This window comes from Pseudophryne corroboree, chromosome 11 (assembly GCF_028390025.1).
Source record: "Pseudophryne corroboree isolate aPseCor3 chromosome 11, aPseCor3.hap2, whole genome shotgun sequence".
Classification (NCBI taxonomy): domain Eukaryota; kingdom Metazoa; phylum Chordata; class Amphibia; order Anura; family Myobatrachidae; genus Pseudophryne; species Pseudophryne corroboree.
The window spans coordinates 180376706-180398613 of NC_086454.1; the positions used below are offsets into that span (position 1 = coordinate 180376706).

The following is a 21908-nucleotide window of genomic DNA, read 5'->3' on the forward strand; positions in this document are numbered from 1 at the left end:
GGGAAGCAGACTTCCTCAGCACGACCTCCACCCGGGAGAGTGGGGACTTCACCCAGAAGTCTTCCACATGATTATAAACCGTTGGGAAAAACTCGACAGGTATTGCGCCAGGTCAAGGGACCCTCAAGCAATAGCTGTAGACGCTCTGGTAACACCGTGGTTGTACCAGTCAGTGTATGTGTTCCCTCCTCTGCCTCTCATACCCAAGGTACTGAGATTGATAAGATGGAGAGGAGTAAGCACTATATTCGTGGCTCCGGATTGGCCAAGAAGGACTTGGTAACCGGAACTTCAAGAGATGCTCACGGAGGATCCGTGGCCTCTACCTCTAAGAAGGGGCCTGCTCCAACAAGGACCCTGTCTGTTCCAAGACTTACCGCGGCTGCGTTTGACGGCATGGCGGTTGAAGGCCGGCTCCTGAAGGAAAAAAGGCATTCCGGATGAAGTCATCCCTATCCTGATCAAAGCCAGGAAGGATGTAACCGCAAAACATTATCACCGCATTTGGCGAAAATATGTTGCGTGGTGCGAGGCCAGTAAGGCCCGACGGAAGAAATTCAACTGGGTCGATTCCTACATTTCCTGCAAACAGGAGTGTCTATGGGCCTGAAATTGGGGTCCATTAAGGTTCAAATTTCGGCCCTGTCAATTTTCTTCCAAAAAGAACTAGCTTCAGTCCCTGAAGTTCAGACGTTTGTAAAAGGGGTACTGCATATACATCCTCCTTTTGTGCCTCCAGTGGCACTTTGGGATCTCAATGTAGTTTTTTGGGTTCCAAAAGTCACATTGGTTTGAACCACTTAAATCTGTGGAGTTAAAATATCTCACATGGAAAGTGGTCATGCTGTTGGCCCTGGCCTGGGCCAAGCGCGTGTCAGAATTGGCGGCTTTATCCTGTAAAAGCCCTTATCTGATTTTCCATTCGGACAGGGCGGAATTGAGGACTCGTCCTCAGTTTCTCCCTAAGGTGGTTTCAGCGTTTCACCTGAACCAACCTATTGTGGTGCCTGCGGCTACTAGGGACTTGGAGGACTCCAAGTTGCTAGACGTTGTCAGGGCCCTGAAAATATATGTTTCCAGGACGGCTGGAGTCAGAAAATCTGACTCGCTGTTTATCCTGTATGCACCCAACAAGCTGGGTGCTCCTGCTTCTAAGCAGACTATTGCTCGTTGGATTTGTAGTACAATTCAGCTTGCACATTCTGTGGCAGGCCTGCCACAGCCAAAAATCTGTAAATGCCCACTCCACAAGGAAGGTGGGCTCATCTTGGGCGGCTGCCCGAGGGGTCTCGGCTTTACAACTTTGCCGAGCAGCTACTTGGTCAGGAGCAAATACGTTTGTAAAATTCTACAAAATTGATACCCTGGCTGAGGAGGACCTGGAGTTCTCTCAATTGGTGCTGCAGAGTCATCCGCACTCTCCCGCCCGTTTGGGAGCTTTGGTATAATCCCCATGGTCCTTACGGAGTCCCCAGCATCCACTTAGGACGTTAGAGAAAATAAGAATTTACTTACCGATAATTCTATTTCTCGTAGTCCGTAGTGGATGCTGGGCGCCCATCCCAAGTGCGGATTGTCTGCAATACTGGTACATAGTTATTGTTACCAAAAAATCGGGTTATTGCTGTAGTGAGCCATCTTTTCTAGAGGCTCCTCTGTTATCATGCTGTTAACTGGGTTCAGATCACAAGTTGTACGGTGTGATTGGTGTGGCTGGTATGAGTCTTACCCGGGATTCAAAATCCTTCCTTATTGTGTATGCTCGTCCGGGCACAGTATCCTAACTGAGGCTTGGAGGAGGGTCATAGGGGGAGGAGCCAGTGCACACCAGACAGTCCTAAAGCTTTCTTTAGATGTGCCCAGTCTCCTGCGGAGCCGCTATTCCCCATGGTCCTTACGGAGTCCCCAGCATCCACTACGGACTACGAGAAATAGAATTATCGGTAAGTAAATTCTTATTTTTGTGTTCTGCTTGCAGCCACACTGTAAGGGTTTTTTTTTTTTTTGCCAGGTATTCTGTCTGCTTATATTGTACTTTTGGTCACCCTAAGGGTACGCTTACAAGTAATGTCTGCTAGACAGGGTGAGGACTCAGAGGCTGATCCTGCACCAGGCATTGCTGACGCCATGGATGGTCATGAGGAAAATATAGCAGCAGAGGGTTCAGGTGCGGGGTTCTCTGCACCTCAGGGTTAGTCGGCAGCACCAGGGGCAGATCAAGTCCCGCCGTGGGCTACCTTTGCTATTTTACTGACTACGCTGGTAACTAGGCTTACGCCCCCTATGGGACCTTCTGTGCCATTACAGCCACATATTTTCCCTGCAGTTAATCCGCCATGGGCAGATACTCTGTCTTCTCAGTTACAGCAATTAAACCATTCTCTGGTTAAACAAAAAGCTAACCCTCACCCGCCTAAGACCAAGGGTTCCTCTAAACGGGCCATTACTTCCTCACAATCCACGCATGTCCCGGATACTTCTTCCGATGAAGATGGTGCTTACACTGACCCCACTGACACTGATCCAGATACTTCAGATGGGGAAACTCTGACACAAGTGGACATTCCTCTTGGAGGCCATCAGGCTCATTCTTCAAATTGAGAATGACGAGGAGCCTCCTACCACCTCTAGGAAACCAGATAAGTTTAAACGTCAGAAGGTGACTAAATTGCTTCTACCCCATTCTGTCCACCTGGTTGACATATGTCAGGAATCCTGGGAATCTCCAGGTATGAAATTTTCACTCTCTAAAAAGATGCTGGTTCGTTAACCCCTCGCGGCAGAGATCAGTAAAAATTGGGAAACCCCACCTCCGGTGGAATCTCAGATTGCACGCCTGGTGGTGTCCTCGGCTCTGCCTATCACGATCGTCACCTCCCTGAAGGAACCGATGGATAAGTGTGCGGAGGGTTGCTGGAAGTCCATTTACACTATTGCAGGGTCTGGTCATAGACCCGCCTGGGCGGCGAAAGCTATTGAAGCCTGGGTTCAGGAAGTTGAAGCGGAACTACCTTCTAAATTTTCTGATAATTCTAGACCGTGTCTTTCCTATATATTTATGGCCTTTCATTACATTCAGGAGGCGGCTTCTGATGCTGGTGTCCTGGCGGCCAAGGCGTCTACTATGTCCATTCTTGCTCGCAGGATTCTCTGGTTGCGTTCCTGGTCTGTTGACCTGGACTCTGAAAAGACCTTGGAGGTGATACCCTTTAAGGGGAACATACTTTTTGGGGAATACATCAACAAGACTCTTGCTGATTTAGCGTCAGCTAAGACTGCTTGTCTACCTAGTACTACTCCTTCGGCTCCGAAGGCTAAGAGTACTTCCTTTCGTTCCTTTCGGCCTCCAGGTAAAGCAAAGGGTCCGGTGTACCCAAACAAGACACGCTCTTCCAAATCTACCAAGCCCAAACCAAAACGTGCCTGGGCTGCCCGTCAGCCTGCTTCCAAATCGGATAAACCGGCTGCATGATGTGGCGGGCCTCCCCTTGGGGGATCCCAGGGTGGGAGGCCGACTTCTACGTTTTGCTCAGGTGTGGTTAAAGACAACTTCGGATGCCTGGGTAATAGAAGTCGTTGCTCACGGTTACGCCATCTCTTTCAAGAAACGTCTCCCTCCTCTGTTTTGCTCAACCAACATCCCTTTAGATCTGGTGAAAGCACAGACGCTCCATCTGGTGGTGCAATCTCTCCTGGATACAGGAGTGATAGTGCCGGTGCCTCTGGCTCATAGGGGCAGGGGAGTACTATTCCACGCTGTTTCTGGTCCCGAAACCGAATGGGTCCTCCCGGCCCATTCTCAACCTCAAGTCTTTGAACAAATTTGTGATGGTTTCCAAGTTCCGTATGGAAACTCTTTGTTCTATTGTTCTAGCCTTAGAGCCCATGGACTATATGGTATCCCTGGACATACAGGATGCGTACCTACATATCCCTATTGCCATTTTGCATCAGCAATACCTGTGGTTTGCTATTGGCAACCTACGTTACCAATTTCAGGCCTTACCTTTTTGGTCTGACCACAGCTCCACGAATTTTCTCCAAGGTCATGGCGGTTGTGATGGCTCTCCTTCGCCGTCGGGGGCATCAGAATCCTACCGTATCTGGACGATCTGTTGATCCTGGCAACCCCACCAGAGGTTCTCCTTCGTCATCTGGAACTGACTGTCCAATTCCTACAAGCCCACAGGTGGCTCATCAACTGGAAGAAATCCTCCCTGGTCCCTGCTCAAAACATGCCGTACCTGGGAGCGTTGTTGGACACACACAAGCAGCGGTTGTTTTTGTCCCCGGACAAGGTCCTGAAACTTCAGGACAAAATAAGACCCTTCCTATCTCGCCCACGTGTGTCGATACACTCAGCGATGCAAGTACTGGGCCTCATAGTGTCGACTTTCGACATGGTAGAGTACGCTCAATTTCACTCCCGCCCTCTCCAGAAGTTGATTCTCTCCAAATGGGACGGCTTACCCCACCGGATCAGGACTCGCATGATCTCCCTAACTCCAAAGGTTCGCCTGTCTCTGTCCTGGTGGCTCCAGGATCAGCTATTGGACAGGGCTCGTCCCTTCTGGATCTCCAACTGGGTCCTGCTGACGACGGATGCCAGTCTGAGGGGTTGGGACGCAGTATTGGAGCAACACTCTCTTCAGGGTCGGTAGACCAGGGAAGAGTCTCTCCTCCCGATAAACATTCTGGAACTGCGGGCAGTGTTCAATGCACTGAAACTAACCCTACCTTGGATACAGTACAGGCCTGTTCAAGTACAGTGAGACAACACCACCACGATGGCGTACATAAATCATCAAGGCGGTACTCGAAGCCGTATGGCAATGAGGAAAGTTTCAAGGATACTTCAGTGGGCTGATCGCCATCTGCCAGCCATATCGGCAGTGTTCATTCTGGGAGTCCTCAACTGAGAAGCGGACTTCCTCTATCGTTAGGACGTACACGCCGGAGAGTGGAGCCTTCATCCAAAAGTATTTAAACTCCTAGTGGACAAGTGGGGCCTACCAGATGTAGACCTGATGGTGTCTCGACACAATCACAAGGTTCCGGTCTTCGGAGCAAGGACAAGGGATCTTCAAGCAGCGTTCGTGGATGCACTGGCTATTCCATGGAACTTTCGGCTGCCGTACGTTTTCACTACGGTGTCACTCCTGCCCAGGGTAATAAGGAAGTTTGAGCAAGAAGGAGGAAACCTTCTTCTGCTTGCTCCAGCGTGGCCCAGACTACATTGGTTCTCAGACCTGCAGGGTCTCTCGATAGAACGTTCTCTTCTACTTCCACAATGCCAAGACCTTCTCGTTCAGGGCCCCTGTGTCTACCAGGATTTGGCCCGACTGGCTTTGACGGCGTGGCTCTTGAAGCTTCTGTCCTAAGGGCCAAAGGTTTTCTGAGGCGGTCATTCAAACTATGTTGAAGGCCCGTAAAACGGCTTCGGCTCGGATTTATTATAGGGTCTGGAATTCTTATTTCCCATGGTGTGCTGCTAAGAATGTTGACGTATTCAAATTCAGTACTGCCAAACTGTTGGCCTATCTCCAACAGGGCCTGGACTTAGGCTTGCGTCTTGCCTCTCTCAACGTTCAGATAAAGATTGCGACTTTGCCTTATGTTCATACTTTCACTCAGGGTGTTCTCCGAATTCAACCTCCCTACGTGCCTCCTTTTGGCTCCTTGGGATTTGTCTGTTGTTCTGGATGCCCCAGAAGAGGCTTCTTTTGAAACCCTAGTGTCGTTGGACCTTAAATGGCTTACTCTTAAGGTCTTGTTTTTGCTGGCTATTGCCTCTGCTAGACGGGTTTCAGATTTGGGTGCCTTATCCTGTCGTCACCTTACCTTATTTTTCACTGTGACCATGCGGTTCTCAGGACCCACCCTGGTTTCTCTATCGTCCTAGTGGATGCTGGGGTTCCTGAAAGGACCATGGGGAATAGCGGCTCCGCAGGAGACAGGGCACAAAAAGTAAAGCTTTAGGATCAGGTGGTGTGCACTGGCTCCTCCCCCTATGACCCTCCTCCAAGCCTCAGTTAGATTTTTGTGCCCGGCCGAGAAGGGTGCAATCTAGGTGGCTCTCCTAAAGAGCTGCTTAGAAAAGTTTAGCTTAGGTTTTTTATTTTACAGTGAGTCCTGCTGGCAACAGGATCACTGCAACGAGGGACTTAGGGGAGAAGAAGTGAACTCACCTGCGTGCAGGATGGATTGGCTTCTTGGCTACTGGACATTAGCTCCAGAGGGACGATCACAGGTACAGCCTGGATGGTCACCGGAGCCTCGCCGCCGGCCCCCTTGCAGATGCTGAAACGAGAAGAGGTCCAGAATCGGCGGCAGAAGACTCCTCAGTCTTCTTAAGGTAGCGCACAGCACTGCAGCTGTGCGCCATTTTCCTCTCAGCACACTTCACACGGCAGTCACTGAGGGTGCAGGGCGCTGGGAGGGGGGCGCCCTGGGAGGCAAATGAAAACCTTTTTTGGCTAAAAATACCTCACATATAGCCTCCGGGGGCTATATGGAGATATTTAACCCCTGCCAGAATCCGTTAAGAGCGGGAGACGAGGCCGCCGAAAAAGGGGCGGGGCCTATCTCCTCAGCACACAGCGCCATTTTCCCTCACAGAAAGGCTGGAGGGAAGGCTCCCAGGCTCTCCCCTGCACTGCACTACAGAAACAGGGTTAAAACAGAGAGGGGGGGCACTAATTTGGCGTTAGAAATATATAAAAAAGATGCTATAAGGGAAAACACTTATATAAGGTTGTCCCTATATAATTATAGCGTTTTTGGTGTGTGCTGGCAAACTCTCCCTCTGTCTCTCCAAAGGGCTAGTAGGTCCTGTCCTCTATCAGAGCATTCCCTGTGTGTGTGCTGTGTGTCGGTACGTGTGTGTCGACATGTATGAGGACGATGTTGGTGAGGAGGCGGAGAAATTGCCTGTAATGGTGATGTCACTCTCTAGGGAGTCGACACCGGAATGGATGGCTTATTTAGGGAATTACGTGATAATGTCAACACGCGCCAAGGTCGGTTGACGACATGAGACGGCCGACAAACAATAAGTACCGGTCCAGACGTCTCAAAAACACCGTCAGGGGTTTTAAAACGCCCGTTTACTTTAGTCGGTCGACACAGACACAGACAGGGACACTGAATCCAGTGTCGACGGTGAATAAACAAACGTATTCCTTATTAGGGCCACACGTTAAGGGCAATGAAGGAGGTGTTACATATTTCTGATACTACAAGTACCACAAAAGAGGGTATTATGTGGGATGTGAAAAAACTACCGTAGTTTTTCCTGAATCAGATAAATTAAATGAAGTGTGTGATGATGCGTGGGTTCCCCCCGATAGAAAATATGGGCGGTATACCCTTTCCCGCCAGAAGTTAGGGCGCGTTGGGAAACACCCCTTAGGGTGGATAAGGCGCTCACACGCTTATCAGAACAAGTGGCGGTACCGTCTATAGATAGGGCCGTCCTCAAGGAGCCAGCTGACAGGAGGCTGGAAAAATATCATAAAAAGTATATACACACATACTGGTGTTATACTGCGACCAGCGATCGCCTCAGCCTGGATGTGCAGAGCTGGGGGGCTTGGTCGGATTCCCTGACTAAAAATATTGATACCCTTGACAGGGACAGTATTTTATTGACTATAGAGCATTTAAAGGATGTATTTCTATATATGCGAGATGCACAGAGGGATATTTGCACTCTGGCATCAAGAGTAAGTGCGATGTCCATATCTGCCAGAAGATGTTTATGGACACGACAGTGGTCAGGTGATGCAGATTCCAAACGGCACAAAGGTGTATTGCCGTATAAAGGAAGAGGAGTTATTTGGGGTCGGTCCATCGGACCTGGTGGCCATGGCAACTGCTGGAAAATCCACCGTTTTTACCCTAAGTCACATCTCTGCAGAAAAAGACACCGTCTTTTCAGCTTCAGTCCTTTCGTCCCTATAAGAGTCATATCTGCCCAGGGATAGAGGAAAGGGAAGAAGACTGCAGCAGGCAGCCCATTCCCAGGAACAGAAGCGTTCCACCGCTTCTGACAAGCTCTCAGCATGACGCTGAGACCGTACAGGACCCCTGGATCCTACAAGTAGTATCCCAGGGGTACAGTTTGGAATGTCGAGACGTTTCCCCTGCGCAGGCTCCTGAAGTCTGCTTTACCAAGGTCTCCCTACGACAAGGAGGCAGTATGGGAAAAAATTCACGAGCTGTATTCCCAGCAGGTGATAATTAAATTACCCCTCCTACAACAAGAAAAGGGGTATTATTCCACACTATATTGTGGTACTGAAGCCAGAAGGCTAGGTGAGACCTATTCTAAATCTAAAAAAATTTGAACACTTACAAAGGTTCAAATCAAGATGGAGTCACTCAGAGCAGTGATAACGAACCGGGAAGAAGGGGACTATCTGGTGTCCCGAGACATCAGGGATGCTTACCTCCATGTCCCAAATTTGCCCTTATCACTAAGGGTACCTCAGGTTCGTGGTACAGAACTGTCACTATCAGTTTCAGACGCTGCCGTTTGGATTGTCTACGGCACCCCGGGTCTTTACCAAGGTAATGGCCGAAATGATGGTTCTTCTTCGAAGAAAAGGCGTCTTAATTATCCCTTACTTGGACGATCTCCTGATAAGGGCAAAGTCCAGGGAACAGTTGGAGGTCGGAGTAGCACTATCTCGGATACTGTTACAACAGCAGGGGTGGATTCTAAATATTCCAAAATCGCAGCTGATCCCGACAACAAGTCTCCTGTGCTTAGGGATGATTCTGGACACAGTCCAGAAAAAGGTGTTTCTCCCGGAAGAGAAAGCCAGGGAGTTATCCGAGCTAGCCAGGAACCTCCTAAAATCAGTGCATCATTGCACAAGGGCCATGGTAAAAAAATGGTGACTTCCTTCGAAGCAATTCCAGTCGGCAGATTTCATGCAAGAACTTTTCAGTGGGATCTGCTGGACAAATGGTCCGGATCGCATCTTCAGATGCATCAGCGGATAACCCTATATCCAAGGACAAGGGTGTCTCTCCTGTGGTGGTTACAGAGTGCTCATCTTCTAGAGGGCCGCAGATTCGGCATTCAGTTTTGGATGTTGGTGACCACGGAGGCCAGCCCGAGAGGCTGGGGAGCAGTCACACAAGGAAAAAATTTCCAGGGAGTGTGATCAAGTCTGGAGATTTTTCTCCACATAAATATAGCTAAGGGTAAATTTATAATGCTCTAAGCTTAGCAAGACCTCTGCTTCAAGGTCAGCCGGTATTGATCCAGTGGGATAAAACATCACGGCAGTCGCCCACGTAAATAGACAGGGCGGCACAAGAAGCAGGAGGGCAGTGGCAAAAACTGCAAGGACTTTTCGCTGGGCGGAAAATCATGTGATAGCACTGTCAGCAGTGTTTCATTCCGGGAATGGAAACTGGGAAGCAGACTTCCTCAGTAGGCACGACCTCCACCCGGCAGAGTGGGAACTTCATGGGGAAGTTTTCCACATAATTGTAAACCGTTGGGAATTACCAAAGGTGGACATGATGGCGTCCCGTCTGAACAAAAAACGGGACAGGTATTGCGCCAGGTTAAGAGACCCTCAGGCAATAGCTGTGGACGTTCTGGTAACACCGTGGGTGTACCAGTCGGTGTATGTGTTCCATCCTCTGCTTTTCATACCTAAGGTACTGAGAATTATAAGACGTAGAGGAGTAAGAACTATACTCATGGCTCCGGATTGGCCAAGAAGGACTTGGTACCCGGAACTTCAAGAGATGCTCACAGAGGACTTATGGCCTCTGCCGCTAAGAAGGGACTTGTTTCAGCAAGTACCATGTCTGTTCCAAGACTTACCGCAGCTGCGTTTGACGGCATGGCGGTGGAACGCCGGATCCTAAGGGAAAAGGCATTCAGGAAGAGGTCATTCCTACCCTGGTCAAAGCCAGAAAGGAGGTGACCGCACAACATTATCACCACATGTGGCGAAAATATGTTGCGTGGTGTGAGGCCAGGAAGGCCCCACGAAGAAATTTCAACTCGGTCGATTCCTGCATTTCTTGCAAACAGGAGTGTCTATGGGCCTCAAATTGGGGTCCATTAAGGTTCAAATTTCGGCCCTGTCGATTTTTCTTCCAGAAAGAATTGGCTTCAGTTCCTGAAGTCCAGAAGTTTGTCAAGGGAGTATTGCATATACAACCCCCTTTTGTGCCTCCAGTGGCACTGTGGGATCTCAACGTAGTTCTGGGATTCCTCAAAACACATTGGTTTAAAACCAGTCAAATCTGTGGATTTGAAGCATCTCACATGAAAAGTGAACATGCTCTTGGACCTGGCCTGGACCAGGCGAGTGTCAAATTGGTGGTTTTTTTCTCAAAAAAGCCCATATCTGTTTGTCCATTCGGACAGGGCAGAGCTGCGGACTCGTCCCCAGTTCTCTCCCTAAGGTGGTGTCAGTGTTTCACCTGAACCAGCTTATTGTGGTGTCTTGCGCCTAGTAGGGACTTGGAGGACTCCAAGTTGCTAGATGTGGTCAGGGCCCTGAAAATATAGGTTCCAGGACGGCTGGAGTCAGGAAAACTGACTTGCTGTTATCCTGTATGCACCCAACAAACTGGGTGCTCTTGCTTTTAAGCAGACTTTTGCTAGTTGGATGTGTAATACAATTCAGCTTGCACATTCTGTGGCAGGCCTGCCACAGCCAAAATATGTAAATGCCCATTCCACAAGGAAGGTGGGCTCATCTTGGGCGGCTGCCCGAGGGGTCTCGGCTTTACAACTTTGCCGAGCGGCTATTTAGTCAGGGGCAAACACGTTTGTAAAATCCTACAAATTTGATACCCTGGCTAAGGAGGACCTGGAGTTCTCTCATTCGGTGCTGCAGAGTCATCCGCACTCTCCCGCCCGTTTGGGAGCTTTGGTATAATCCCCATGGTCCTTTCAGGAACCCCAGCATCCACTAGGACGATAGAGAAAATAAGAATTTACTTACCGATAATTCTATTTCTCGGAGTCCGTAGTGGATGCTGGGCGCCCATCCCAAGTGCGGAGTATCTGCATTACTTGTACATAGTTACAAAAATCGGGTTATTATTGTTGTGAGCCATCCTTTCAGAGGCTCCGCTGTTATCATACTGTTAACTGGGTTCAGATCACAGGTTGTACAGTGTGATTGGTGTGGCTGGTATGAGTCTTACCCGGGATTCATAAATCCTTCCTTATTGTGTACGCTCGTCCGGGCACAGTACCTAACTGAGGCTTGGAGGAGGGTCATAGGGGGAGGAGCCAGTGCACACCACCTGATCCTAAAGCTTTACTTTTTGTGCCCTGTCTCCTGCGGAGCCGCTATTCCCCATGGTCCTTTCAGGAACCCCAGCATCCACTACGGACTCCGAGAAATAGAATTATCGGTAAGTAAATTCTTATTTATCTGCTTAAGGTGGTGTCTTCTTTCCACCTTAACCAAGAAATTGTGGTTCCGGCATTTACCTCTCCAGGCTTGTCATCCAAAGAGAAGTCTTTGGATGTGGAACGGGCTCTCTGTATTTATGTGAAAAGAATGGAGTCAGTTCAGAAATCTGACTCTGTTATTTTTGGTTTTCACAAACGTAGCTGGCCTGCTAACCAGCAGAACTTGGCCAGATGGATTAGAATGGTGATTGCACATGCTTATGTACAGGCTGGCCTTCCAGCTCCTGATACCATTAAAGCCCATTCTACTCGGTCGGTTGGACCTTCTTGGGCGGCCCGCCGTGGTGCGACCCTTGAACAGTTGTGCAAGGCGGCTACGTGGTCCTCAGCGAACACGTTCAAAAGGTTCTACGCCTTCGATACTTCCGCCTCCCAGGATGCTTCCTTTGGACGCCGGGTTCTTGTGCCCGCTACAGTGCGTCCCTTCCCATGAGGAACTGCTTTAGGACATCCCCGATGTTATTCCCTGTGGAATACAGTGTACCCCGCTGCAGAAAAGGAGATTTATGGTAAGTGCGAGGTACACTGGATTCCACAGGACGCCCACCCTGACGCACTTAGCTGCTTTGGGTTTGTGTGGCATTAGCCGCTGGTACCTTCTCCTGTCGTGAGAATGTGGTTCTGTGTGGCTACTAACTGTTGTCGTCTCTTTTCTACCTGCTACTGCATTGGACTGGTTAACAAAACTGAGCTCTTGTGCACGGAGGCGGGGTTATAGAGGAGGAGGCGCAATGCATCTTGGGAACAGTCAAAGCTTTTAGCCTGTTGGTGCCTCGGATCAAGATCCTACTCTACACCCCGATGTTATTCCCTGTGTACCTCGCAGAAAGAGATTTAACAAAGGTAAGTTCTTACCGTAAATCTCCTTTTAAAACCCTACCCCCCTTACCACCCAAAATCTGTTCTTTACTGTCAATCAAACTGCGTCCACATCCTCTCTGTGGGCATCATCGCAGAGACATCGGGATGCATGCGCCATGCTACTCGGATACATGCGCAGTAATAAAAACATCGGCCAACTGCGTAAATATTGCAATAGCGTACAACTCTGAATCATGCCCTAAGTTAGAGGCATATAAGGGGTGGAATGTAACGAAGTCAGAGTTCAGCGGGCGATGCCGGACGAACTTTGTGGGTTTTTTTTTTAAAAGGTGCAATCATGTACAAGGCATGGCCGCCGAACACGGACTTCACTACATCTCGGCCAAGATCTGTAGCTGGTTACCAGCTAGGTGATACTAGAGTAGCTGGAACACAGTGTATGTTACTGCATCATTACTTCAGCTCCTTGACACTCTCCTAGCTCGTGCACTTGAGCTTTTCCTGGAGTCCCTCCTGAAGAAGGCTTGTCAGGTCACGCAATCTCGAAGCGCCAAAACCATGACTACATCACACCTGTGAGTTGTGTTACATCCGTTCACTTTGTCTTTCTCCCAGCAGAGAGTAAGGGGAACATTTACTAAGCAGTGATAAGAGCGGAGAAGTGAGCCAGTGGTGATATTTCCCCATTAACCAATCAGCAGCTCTGTATCATTTTATAGTATGCAAATTATTGAAGTTACCTCAGTGCTAATTGGTTGCCATGGGCACTTCTCCACAGGCTCACTTCTCTGCTCTTATCACTGCTTAGTAAATGTACCCCTATGAAACAACCATTTGCATGCCTGCATTTGTGGCATCACGACAGATGGTCAGCTGTTCAAAAGATCAATGATTAGAAATAGCTTGTCTCTTTTATTACACCATCAGCATTTCACTGCTGTTATTAGAAGTCGGCATTGAATTAAAATAAAGACAGAAATGTGCCGTCTCATTTTTTTCTTTCTTTTTGTTTCTCCTAAAATATAAAATGTACAATAATCATATGCTGCCTAGGCAAAACATTGAAACTGCCTGCCAAGTTTCAGCTTTATTTTCTTGTCATTTAAATAGAGCTGGATCGTTGTCATTTCAGGTTGGTGTTCTCCATCAGTTGGCTTACAGACCATGACCAATATATGTTTCTCTTACGTCCTAGAGCATGCTGGGGACTCCGTAAGGACCATGGGGTATAGACTGGTTCCGCAGGAGACATGGGCACCTAAAAGAACTTTCTAGTATGGTGTGCACTGGCTCCTCCCTCTATGCCCCTCCTCCAGACCTCAGTTAGATCTTGTGCCCAGAGGAGATAGGGTGCATTACAGGGAGCTCTCCTGAGTTTTCTATAAAAAGAATTTTGTTAGGTTTTTTATTTTCAGGGAGCTCTGCTGGCAACAGACTCCCTGCATCGTGGGACTGAGGGGAGAGAAGCAGACCCACTTCTTAAGAGTTAAGGGCTCTGCTTCTTAGGCTACTGGACACCATTAGCTCCAGAGGGAGTCTGAACACAGGTCTCACCCTGGGGTTCGTCCCAGAGCCGCGCCGCCATTCTCCTCACAGATGCCGGAAAAAAGAAGCCGGGTGAGTATGACAGATCATAAGAAGACGTCAGGCGGCAGAAGACTTCAGATCTTCATGAGGTAAGCCATTGCTCCCACATTTACACACATGGCACTGATGGGTGCAGGGCGCAGGGGGGGGGCGCCCTGGGCAGTAATAAACCTCGTTTTTTGGCAAGAAGCATGTAGTTAGGCTGTGGGGCAGTAAACTACGAATCCCCGCCATTTTTTTTTTTTTTTTTTCAAAATCTCGAGCGGGATCGAAGCCCGCCGCACGAGGGGGCGGAGCTTGATCCCTCAGCACTAACCAGCGCCATTTTCTCCACAGAGGCTACACAGAACGCTGGCTCCCCGGACTCTCCCCTGCTGAGCATCAGAGGGCTGAAAAAAAGAGAGGGGGGCACATATTTAAGGCGCAGTGAGTGGGCAAATCTGTATACATTTATATGTAAAAGCGCTATCTGGGTTTTTTTTCCCTGGGTCAGTTGGCGCTGGTGTATGCTGGCATACTCTCTCTCTGTCTCTCCAAAGGGCCTTCTTTGGGGAATTGTCCCCTTATAGTTATATCCCAGTGTGTGTGGGGTGTCGGTACGTGTGTCGGCATGTCTGAAGCGGAGGGCTTATCAAAAGAGGAGGTGGAACAGATGAGTGGTGTGTCTCAGTCGGCGGTGCCGACTCATGATTGGATGGATATGTGGCATATGTTAAATACTAGTGTAGCTTCACTGCATAAAAGACTGGACAAAGCAGAGTCCAGAGCGGCGGCAGGTAATCAATCTACAGATTGTACCGACTCACAGGACCCGTCGGGGTCTCAGAAACGTCCCTTCTCACAAATAAGGGACACAGATACCGACACGGACTCTGATTCCAGTGTCGACTATGATGAAGCAAGGTTGCACCCCAGGGTGACAAAAAGTATTCAGTGCATGCTCATTGCAATTAAAGATGTGTTACATATCACTGATGAGCCCTCGGTGCCCGACACGAGGATACACATGTTTAAGGGAAAGAAACAGGTTATAAACTTTCCTCCTTCCCATGAAATTAATGAGTTATGTGAAAAAGCTTGGGAAACTCCAGATAAGAAACTGCAGATTCCCAAAAGGGTCCTTATGGCGTACCCTTTCCCTACACAGGACAGGGTACGTTGGGAATCCTCTCCCACAGTGGACAAAGCCTTAACACGCCTTTCCAAGAAGGTGGCGGTACCGTCCCCTGACACAGCGGCCCTCAAGGATCCTGCGGACCGCAGGCAAGAGACTACACTAAAGTCTATCTACACTCATACTGGTACTTTGCTTAGACCGGCAATTGCGTCGGCATGGGTATGTAGTACAGTAGCAGCTTGGACAGATACACTGTCAGCTGACCTTGATACCCTAGATAGGCATACAATTTTGTTAACATTAGCTCATATTAAGGAGGCAGTCTTATATATGAGGGACGCTCAAAGAGACATTGGTTTACTGGGTTCAAGAGCCAATGCTATGGCTATTTCGGCAAGAAGAGCCTTGTGGATCCACCAATGGACGGGGGATGCAGACTCAAAAAGGCATATGGAGCTTTTACCTTACAAAGGTGATGTATTGTTTGGGGACGGCCTCGCGGACCTGATCTCTACAGCTACCGCGGGTAAGTCGACCTTTTTACCTTTGTTCCCCAACAGCAAAAGAAACCCCCACAATATCAGATGCAGTCCTTTCGATCGCATAGATCCAGAAGAGGTCGGGGCTCCTCTTTCCTCGCCAGAGGTAAGGGTAGAGGTAAGAGGACACCTGCTGCGGCTGGTTCCCAAGAGCAGAAGTCCTCCCCGGCTTCCCGCTAAGTCCACCGCATGACGCTGGGGCTCCCCTGCGGGAGTCCGCTCAGGTGGGGCCACGCCTTCGACTATTCAGCCAAGTCTAGGTTCAGTCAGACGTGGACCCTTGGGTGATAGAAATAGTTTCCCAGGGCTACAAGCTGGAATTCGAAGAGGTGCCCCCACGCCTATTTTTCAAGTCTGCCTTACCAGCTTCTACTCCAGAGCGGGAAGTAGTGCTAGCTGCAATTCAAACGCTGTGTCAACAGCGAGTGATTATCAGGGTTCCCCTGAGCCAACAGGGAAAAGGGTATTATTCAACCCTATTTGTGGTCCCGAACCCGGATGGTTCGGTCAGGCCCATTTTAAACCTAAAATCCCTAAACCTGTACCTGAAAAGATTCAAATTCAAGATGGAATCGCTCCGAGCGGTGATTTTATAGTGTCACTGGACATAAAGGATGCTTACCTTCATGTCCCCATATATCCCTCTCATCAGGAGTACCTGAGATTCGCGGTACAGGATTGTCATTACCAATTTCAGACGTTGCCGTTTGGGCTGTCCACGGCCCCGAGGATTTTCACCAAGATGATGGCGGAAATGATGGTGATCCTGCGCAAGCGAGGAGTCACAATTATCCCATACTTGGACGATCTCCTGTTAAAAGCGAGATCAAGAGAGCAATTACTGGAGAACGTGTCACTCTCTCAGAGAGGGCTTCAGCAACATGGGTGGATTCTCAATCTACCAAAGTCACAGTTGGTTCCGACAACTCGACTTGCCTTCCTTGGCATGATACTGGACACTGAACAAAAGAAAGTTTTCCTCCCGTTGGAAAAAGTCCAGGACCTCCAGAACATGGTCCGAGAACTACTGAAGCCGAAAAAGGTGTCTGCTCATCAATGCACTTGGGTTCTGGAAAAAATGGTGGCAACTTACGAGGCCATTTCCTTCGGCAGGTTCCATGCAAGGACGTTTCAATGGGATCTTCTGGACAAATGATCCTGGTCCCATCTACAATTACATCAGAAAATAACACTGTCCCCCAGGGCCAGGGTGTCTCTTCTATGGTGGCTGCAAAGTGCTCACCTTCTGGAGGGTCGCAGGTTCGGCATTCAGGACTGGATTCTGGTAACCACGGACGCTAGCCTTCGAGGATGGGGAGCAGTCACCCAAGGAAGACATTTTCAGGGATTATGGTCAGACCAGGAGTCCTGTCTACACATCGTGTTGGAGCTAAAGGCCATATACAACGGCCTTCGACAAGCGGAGATTCTTCTTCGCAACCTACCGGTTCTGATTCAATCAGACAATGTCACAGCATTAGCTCATGTGAACCACCAAGGCGGGACAAGAAGCAGAGTCGCGATGGCGGAAGCCACCAGGATTCTTCGCTGGGCGGAAAATCACGTAAGCGCTCTGTCAGCTGTCTTCATTCCGGGAGTGGACAACTGGGAAGCAGACTTCCTCAGCAGACACGATCTCCATCCAGGAGAGTGGGGACTTCATCAAGAAGTCTTTGCAGGGATAACGGATTTCTGGGGAGTTCCTCAAATAGACATGATGGCGTCACGCCTCAACAAGAAGCTTCGGAGGTATTGTGCCAGGTCCCGGGACCCTCAGGCAATAGCAGTAGACGCTCTGGTAACACCATGGGTATTCCAGTCGGTCTACGTGTTTCCTCCTCTTCCTCTCATCACAAAAGTGTTGATCATAAATCAAAAAAGAGTACAAACAATACTCATTGTTCCAGACTGGCCTCGAAGGGCCTGGTACTCAGATCTTCAGGAGATGCTCACGGAAGATCCCTGGCCTCTTCCTCTAAGGGAAGACCTGTTACAGCAGGGGCCCTGCATGTTCCAAGACTTACCGCGGTTACGTTTGACGGCATGGCGGTTGAACGCCGGATCCTAGCAGAGAAGGGTATTCTGGAGGAGGTCATACCTACTCTAATAAAGGCTAGGAAGGAGGTGACGGCGAAACATTATCACTGTATCTGACGTAAATATGTGTCTTGGTGTGAAACCAAGAATGCTCCTACGGAAGATTTCTATCTGGGTCGTTTTCTCCACTTTCTACAGACAGGAGTGGATATGTGCCTAAAGTTAGGCTCTGTTAAAGTACATATTTCGGCCTTGTCAATATTCTTTCAGAATGAATTGGCTTCTCTTCCAGAAGTCCAGACTTTTGTAAAAGGAGTACTACACATCCAGACTCCTTTTGTTCCCCCAGTGGCACCATGGGACCTGAACGTGGTGTTACAGTTCCTTAAATCACACTGGTTTGAACCCCTTTAAACGGTGGAGTTGAAATTTCTCACCTGGAAGGTGGTCATGTTGTTGGCCTTGGCACCTGCGAGGCGTGTGTCAGAATTGGCGGCCTTGTCTCACAAGAGCCCTTACTTGATTTTTCACGTAGATAGAGCGGAATTGAGGACTCATCCTCAATTTTTACGTAAGGTGGAGTCTTCATTTAATATGAACCAACCTATTATGGTGCCTGTGGCTACGAGTGACTTGGAGGATTCCATGTCCCTGGATGTAGTCAGGGCCTTAAAAATTTATGTAGCCAGGACGGCTAGAATTAGGAAAACAGATGCATTGTTTGTCCTGTATGCTGCCAACATGATTGGCGCGCCTACTTCGAAGCAGACTATTGCTCGCTGGATCTGTAACACGATTCAGCAGGCTTATGTTACGGCTGGATTGCCGTTACCGCATTCAGTAAAGGCCCATTCCACTAGGAAGGTGGGCTCTACTTGGGCGGCTGCCCGGGGCGTCTCAGCATTACAGCTTTGCCGAGCAGCAACTCGGTCGGGGTTAAACACTTTTGCAAAATTCTACAGGTTTGATACCCTGGCTGATGAGGACCTAGCATTTGCTCAGTCGGTGCTGCAGAGTCATCCGCACTCTCCCGCCCGATTGGGAGCTTTGGTATAAACCCCATGGTCCTTACGGAGTCCCCAGCATCCTCTAAGACGTAAGAGAAAATAAGATTTTAAACCTACCGGTAAATCTTTCTCCTAGTCCATAGAGGATGCTGGGCGCCCGTCCCAGTGCGGAAAATCTGCAAGACTTGTATATAGTTATTGCTTACATAAGGGTTATGTTACAGTTAGAATCGGTCTTGGACCGGTACTGTTGTTTGTTCATACTGTTAACTGGTTATGTGTATTCCAGGTTATATGGTATGATTGGTGTGGGCTGGTGTGAATCTTGCCCTTAGATTAACAAAATCCTTTCCTTGTATTGTCCATCTCCTCTGGGCACAGTTCTCTGAGGTCTGGAGGAGGGGCATAGAGGGAGGAGCCAGTGCACACCATACTAGAAAGTTCTTTTAGGTGCCCATGTCTCCTGCGGAGCCCATCTATACCCCATGGTCCTTACGGAGTCCTCAGCATCCTCTACGGACTAGGAGAAAAAGATTTACTGGTAGGTTTAAAATCTTATTTTTCCATTCCTCCTGAGGACCATGTAACAGTATTGGTCTGCTACTGGCCATGACATTCATATGGTCCCTCCATATTCTTAAGCCATGATAACGCTCTTGATTTTGACAGAATGCATCTGTTTGTTTCAAATTAGAATTGCAAGTGCTATATTAGGAACATTTTTATTACACAAAAAGTTTTTTCTTTTCTTCCTTTACTTACTGGCTGCGCAACTGAAAATTATTATTAACAGTTTCTTATATAGTGATGCATATTCCGTTGCACTTTACAATTGGAACAACAGTAGTAGAACAAAACTGGGTAATAACAGACAGACCTAGAAGTAGGCTGGCCCTGCTCTCAAGCTTACAATCTGTAGGGAAATCAGCATTGATCCACAAGGATAGGTGCTACCTATTTCATAATGGTTCTGCCAGATTGCAACGTTTCTTAATGGGCTGTATGATCTGGTCACCCAGCACTGTTGGCTTGGGGTCAGGAGGATGTGAAAGTGAATAAAGACAAAAATATGTCCGGTTATGTGTGGACTATATGGAGGTGTTATAATTGGATAGGATAGTTCTGAAAGTTATGTGGGATATTCTGGAATCTGATAAGCTTGAGGGATGGGAGAGAGCCTGTAGTTGCTGAATGTTGGGTACGGCTCGGGCGTACGTGCATTGCAAAGAATTTCAAGATTTGTCCGCCAGATAGCCATATACGCAGAACTGAATGAGGCTTTAGTGGTGCAAATGCTCTATTGATACTCTATGTACCATGCTGACATTTACACAAGTGCACACGTGTTCAGATAAGCACATGAATTTCTGGGCCAAAATGTAATGGTCTTCAGAGCTGTGTTGTAAAACTTAGTGTGTGCACCCTGAAATGCATTGAGGGCCTGATTTTGATTTGAAAGTAAAGCAAACACCCCCCACCCCCATGTAACATGTGCATAGAGAGTTCGATTTGGGTGGGGTGTCCAAACTGAAATCTAAATTGCAGTGTGAAAATAAAGCTAACATTTGTGGTCTACTTGCAAAAGCAGACAATACTTACCCTGCACAGAGGAAATATTAAAGTATTTGCTCTCCTTGCATGGTTTGTTGCGGGCACAAAGTTACCTTTTCTTTCTCTGACGTCCTAGTGGATGCTGGGAACTCCGTAAGGACCATGGGGAATAGACGGGCTCCGCAGGAGACTGGGCACTCTAAAAGAAAGATTAGGTACTACATATGGTGTGCACTGGCTCCTCCCTCTATGCCCCTCCTCCAGACCTCGGTTAGAATCTGTGCCCGGCCAGAGCTGGATGCACCCACCTAGTGGGCTCTCCTGAGCTTGCTAGAAAAGAAAGTATTTGTTAGGTTTTTTATTTTCAGTGAGATCTGCTGGCAACAGACTCACTGCTACGTGGGACTGAGGGGAGAGAAGCAAACCTACCTGCTTGCAGCTAGCTTGTGCTTCTTAGGCTACTGGACACCATTAGCTCCAGAGGGTTCGAACACAGGGCCTGACCTCGATCGTCCGTTCCCGGAGCCGCGCCGCCGTCCCCCTTGCAGAGCCAGAAGACAGAAGAGAAGTGATGAAATCGGCGGCAGAAGACTCCTGTCTTCATTAAGGTAGCCCACAGCACCGCAGCTGTGCGCCATTGCTCCCACTGCACACCACACACTCCGGTCACTGTAGGGTGCAGGGCGCTGGGGTGGGGGGGCGCCCTGGGCAGCAATTAGAGTACCTTTCGGCAAAAATAACACATAATACAGTCTGGAAAACTGTATATGTGTAAAAAACCCCGCCATTAAGCTTTACAAAACGCGGGAGAAGCCCGCCGCTGAGGGGGCGGGGCCTTCTTCCTCAGCACACCAGCGCCATTTTCTCTTCACAGCTCCGCTGGACGGACGCTCCCCAGGCTCTCCCCTGCAGTATCCATACAAGAAGGGTAAAAAAGAGAGGGGGGGCACATAAATTTAGGCGCAATTAAGATAATAAGCAGCTATTGGGAAAAATCACTCATTATAGTGTAAATCCCTGTGTTATATAGCGCTGTGGTGTGTGCTGGCATACTCTCTCTCTGTCTCCCCAAAGGACTTTGTGGGGTCCTGTCCTCAGTCAGAGCATTCCCTGTGTGTGTGCGGTGTGTCGGTACGGCTGTGTCGACATGTTTGATGAGGAGGGTTACGTGGAGGCGGAGCAAGGACAGATAAGTGTGGTGTCGCCCCCAACGGGGCCGACACCGGATTGGATGGATATGTGGAAGGTCTTAACCGACAGTGTCAACTCCTTACATAAGAGGTTCGATGACGCAGCAGCCTTGGGACAGCCGGGATCTCAGCCCGCGCCTGCCCAGGCGTCTCAGAGGCCATCAGGGGCTCATAAACGCCCGCTAGCTCAGATGGTAGACACAGATGTCGACACGGAGTCTGACTCCAGTGTATATGAGGATGAGACAAATGTACAGTCTACAAAAGCCATCCGATGCATGATTACTGCAATGAAAAATGTATTGCACATTTCTGACATTAACCCGGTTACTACCAAGAAGGGTATTATGTTTGGGGAGAAAAAGCAGCCAGTGACTTTTTCTCTATCGTCCTAGTGGATGCTGGGGTTCCTGAAAGGACCATGGGGAATAGCGGCTCCGCAGGAGACAGGGCACAAAAAGTAAAGCTTTTCCAGATCAGGTGGTGTGCACTGGCTCCTCCCCCTATGACCCTCCTCCAGACTCCAGTTAGATTTTTGTGCCCGGCCGAGAAGGGTGCAATTCTAGGTGGCTCTCATAAAGAGCTGCTTAGAGAAAG

At 48.9% G+C, this 21908-nt stretch overlaps 1 protein-coding gene across 1 annotated transcript in view; it reads left to right on the forward strand.

Annotated features, from left to right (window-relative positions):
- Positions 1 to 21908, forward strand: part of DRAP1 (DR1 associated protein 1) — a 174240-nt gene that overhangs the window by 66860 nt on the left and 85472 nt on the right. The window contains exon 3 of the mRNA XM_063945124.1: positions 12765 to 12858. Coding sequence (XP_063801194.1) covers positions 12765 to 12858 — 94 coding nt within the window. The remainder of the gene's footprint in view (positions 1 to 12764; positions 12859 to 21908) is intronic.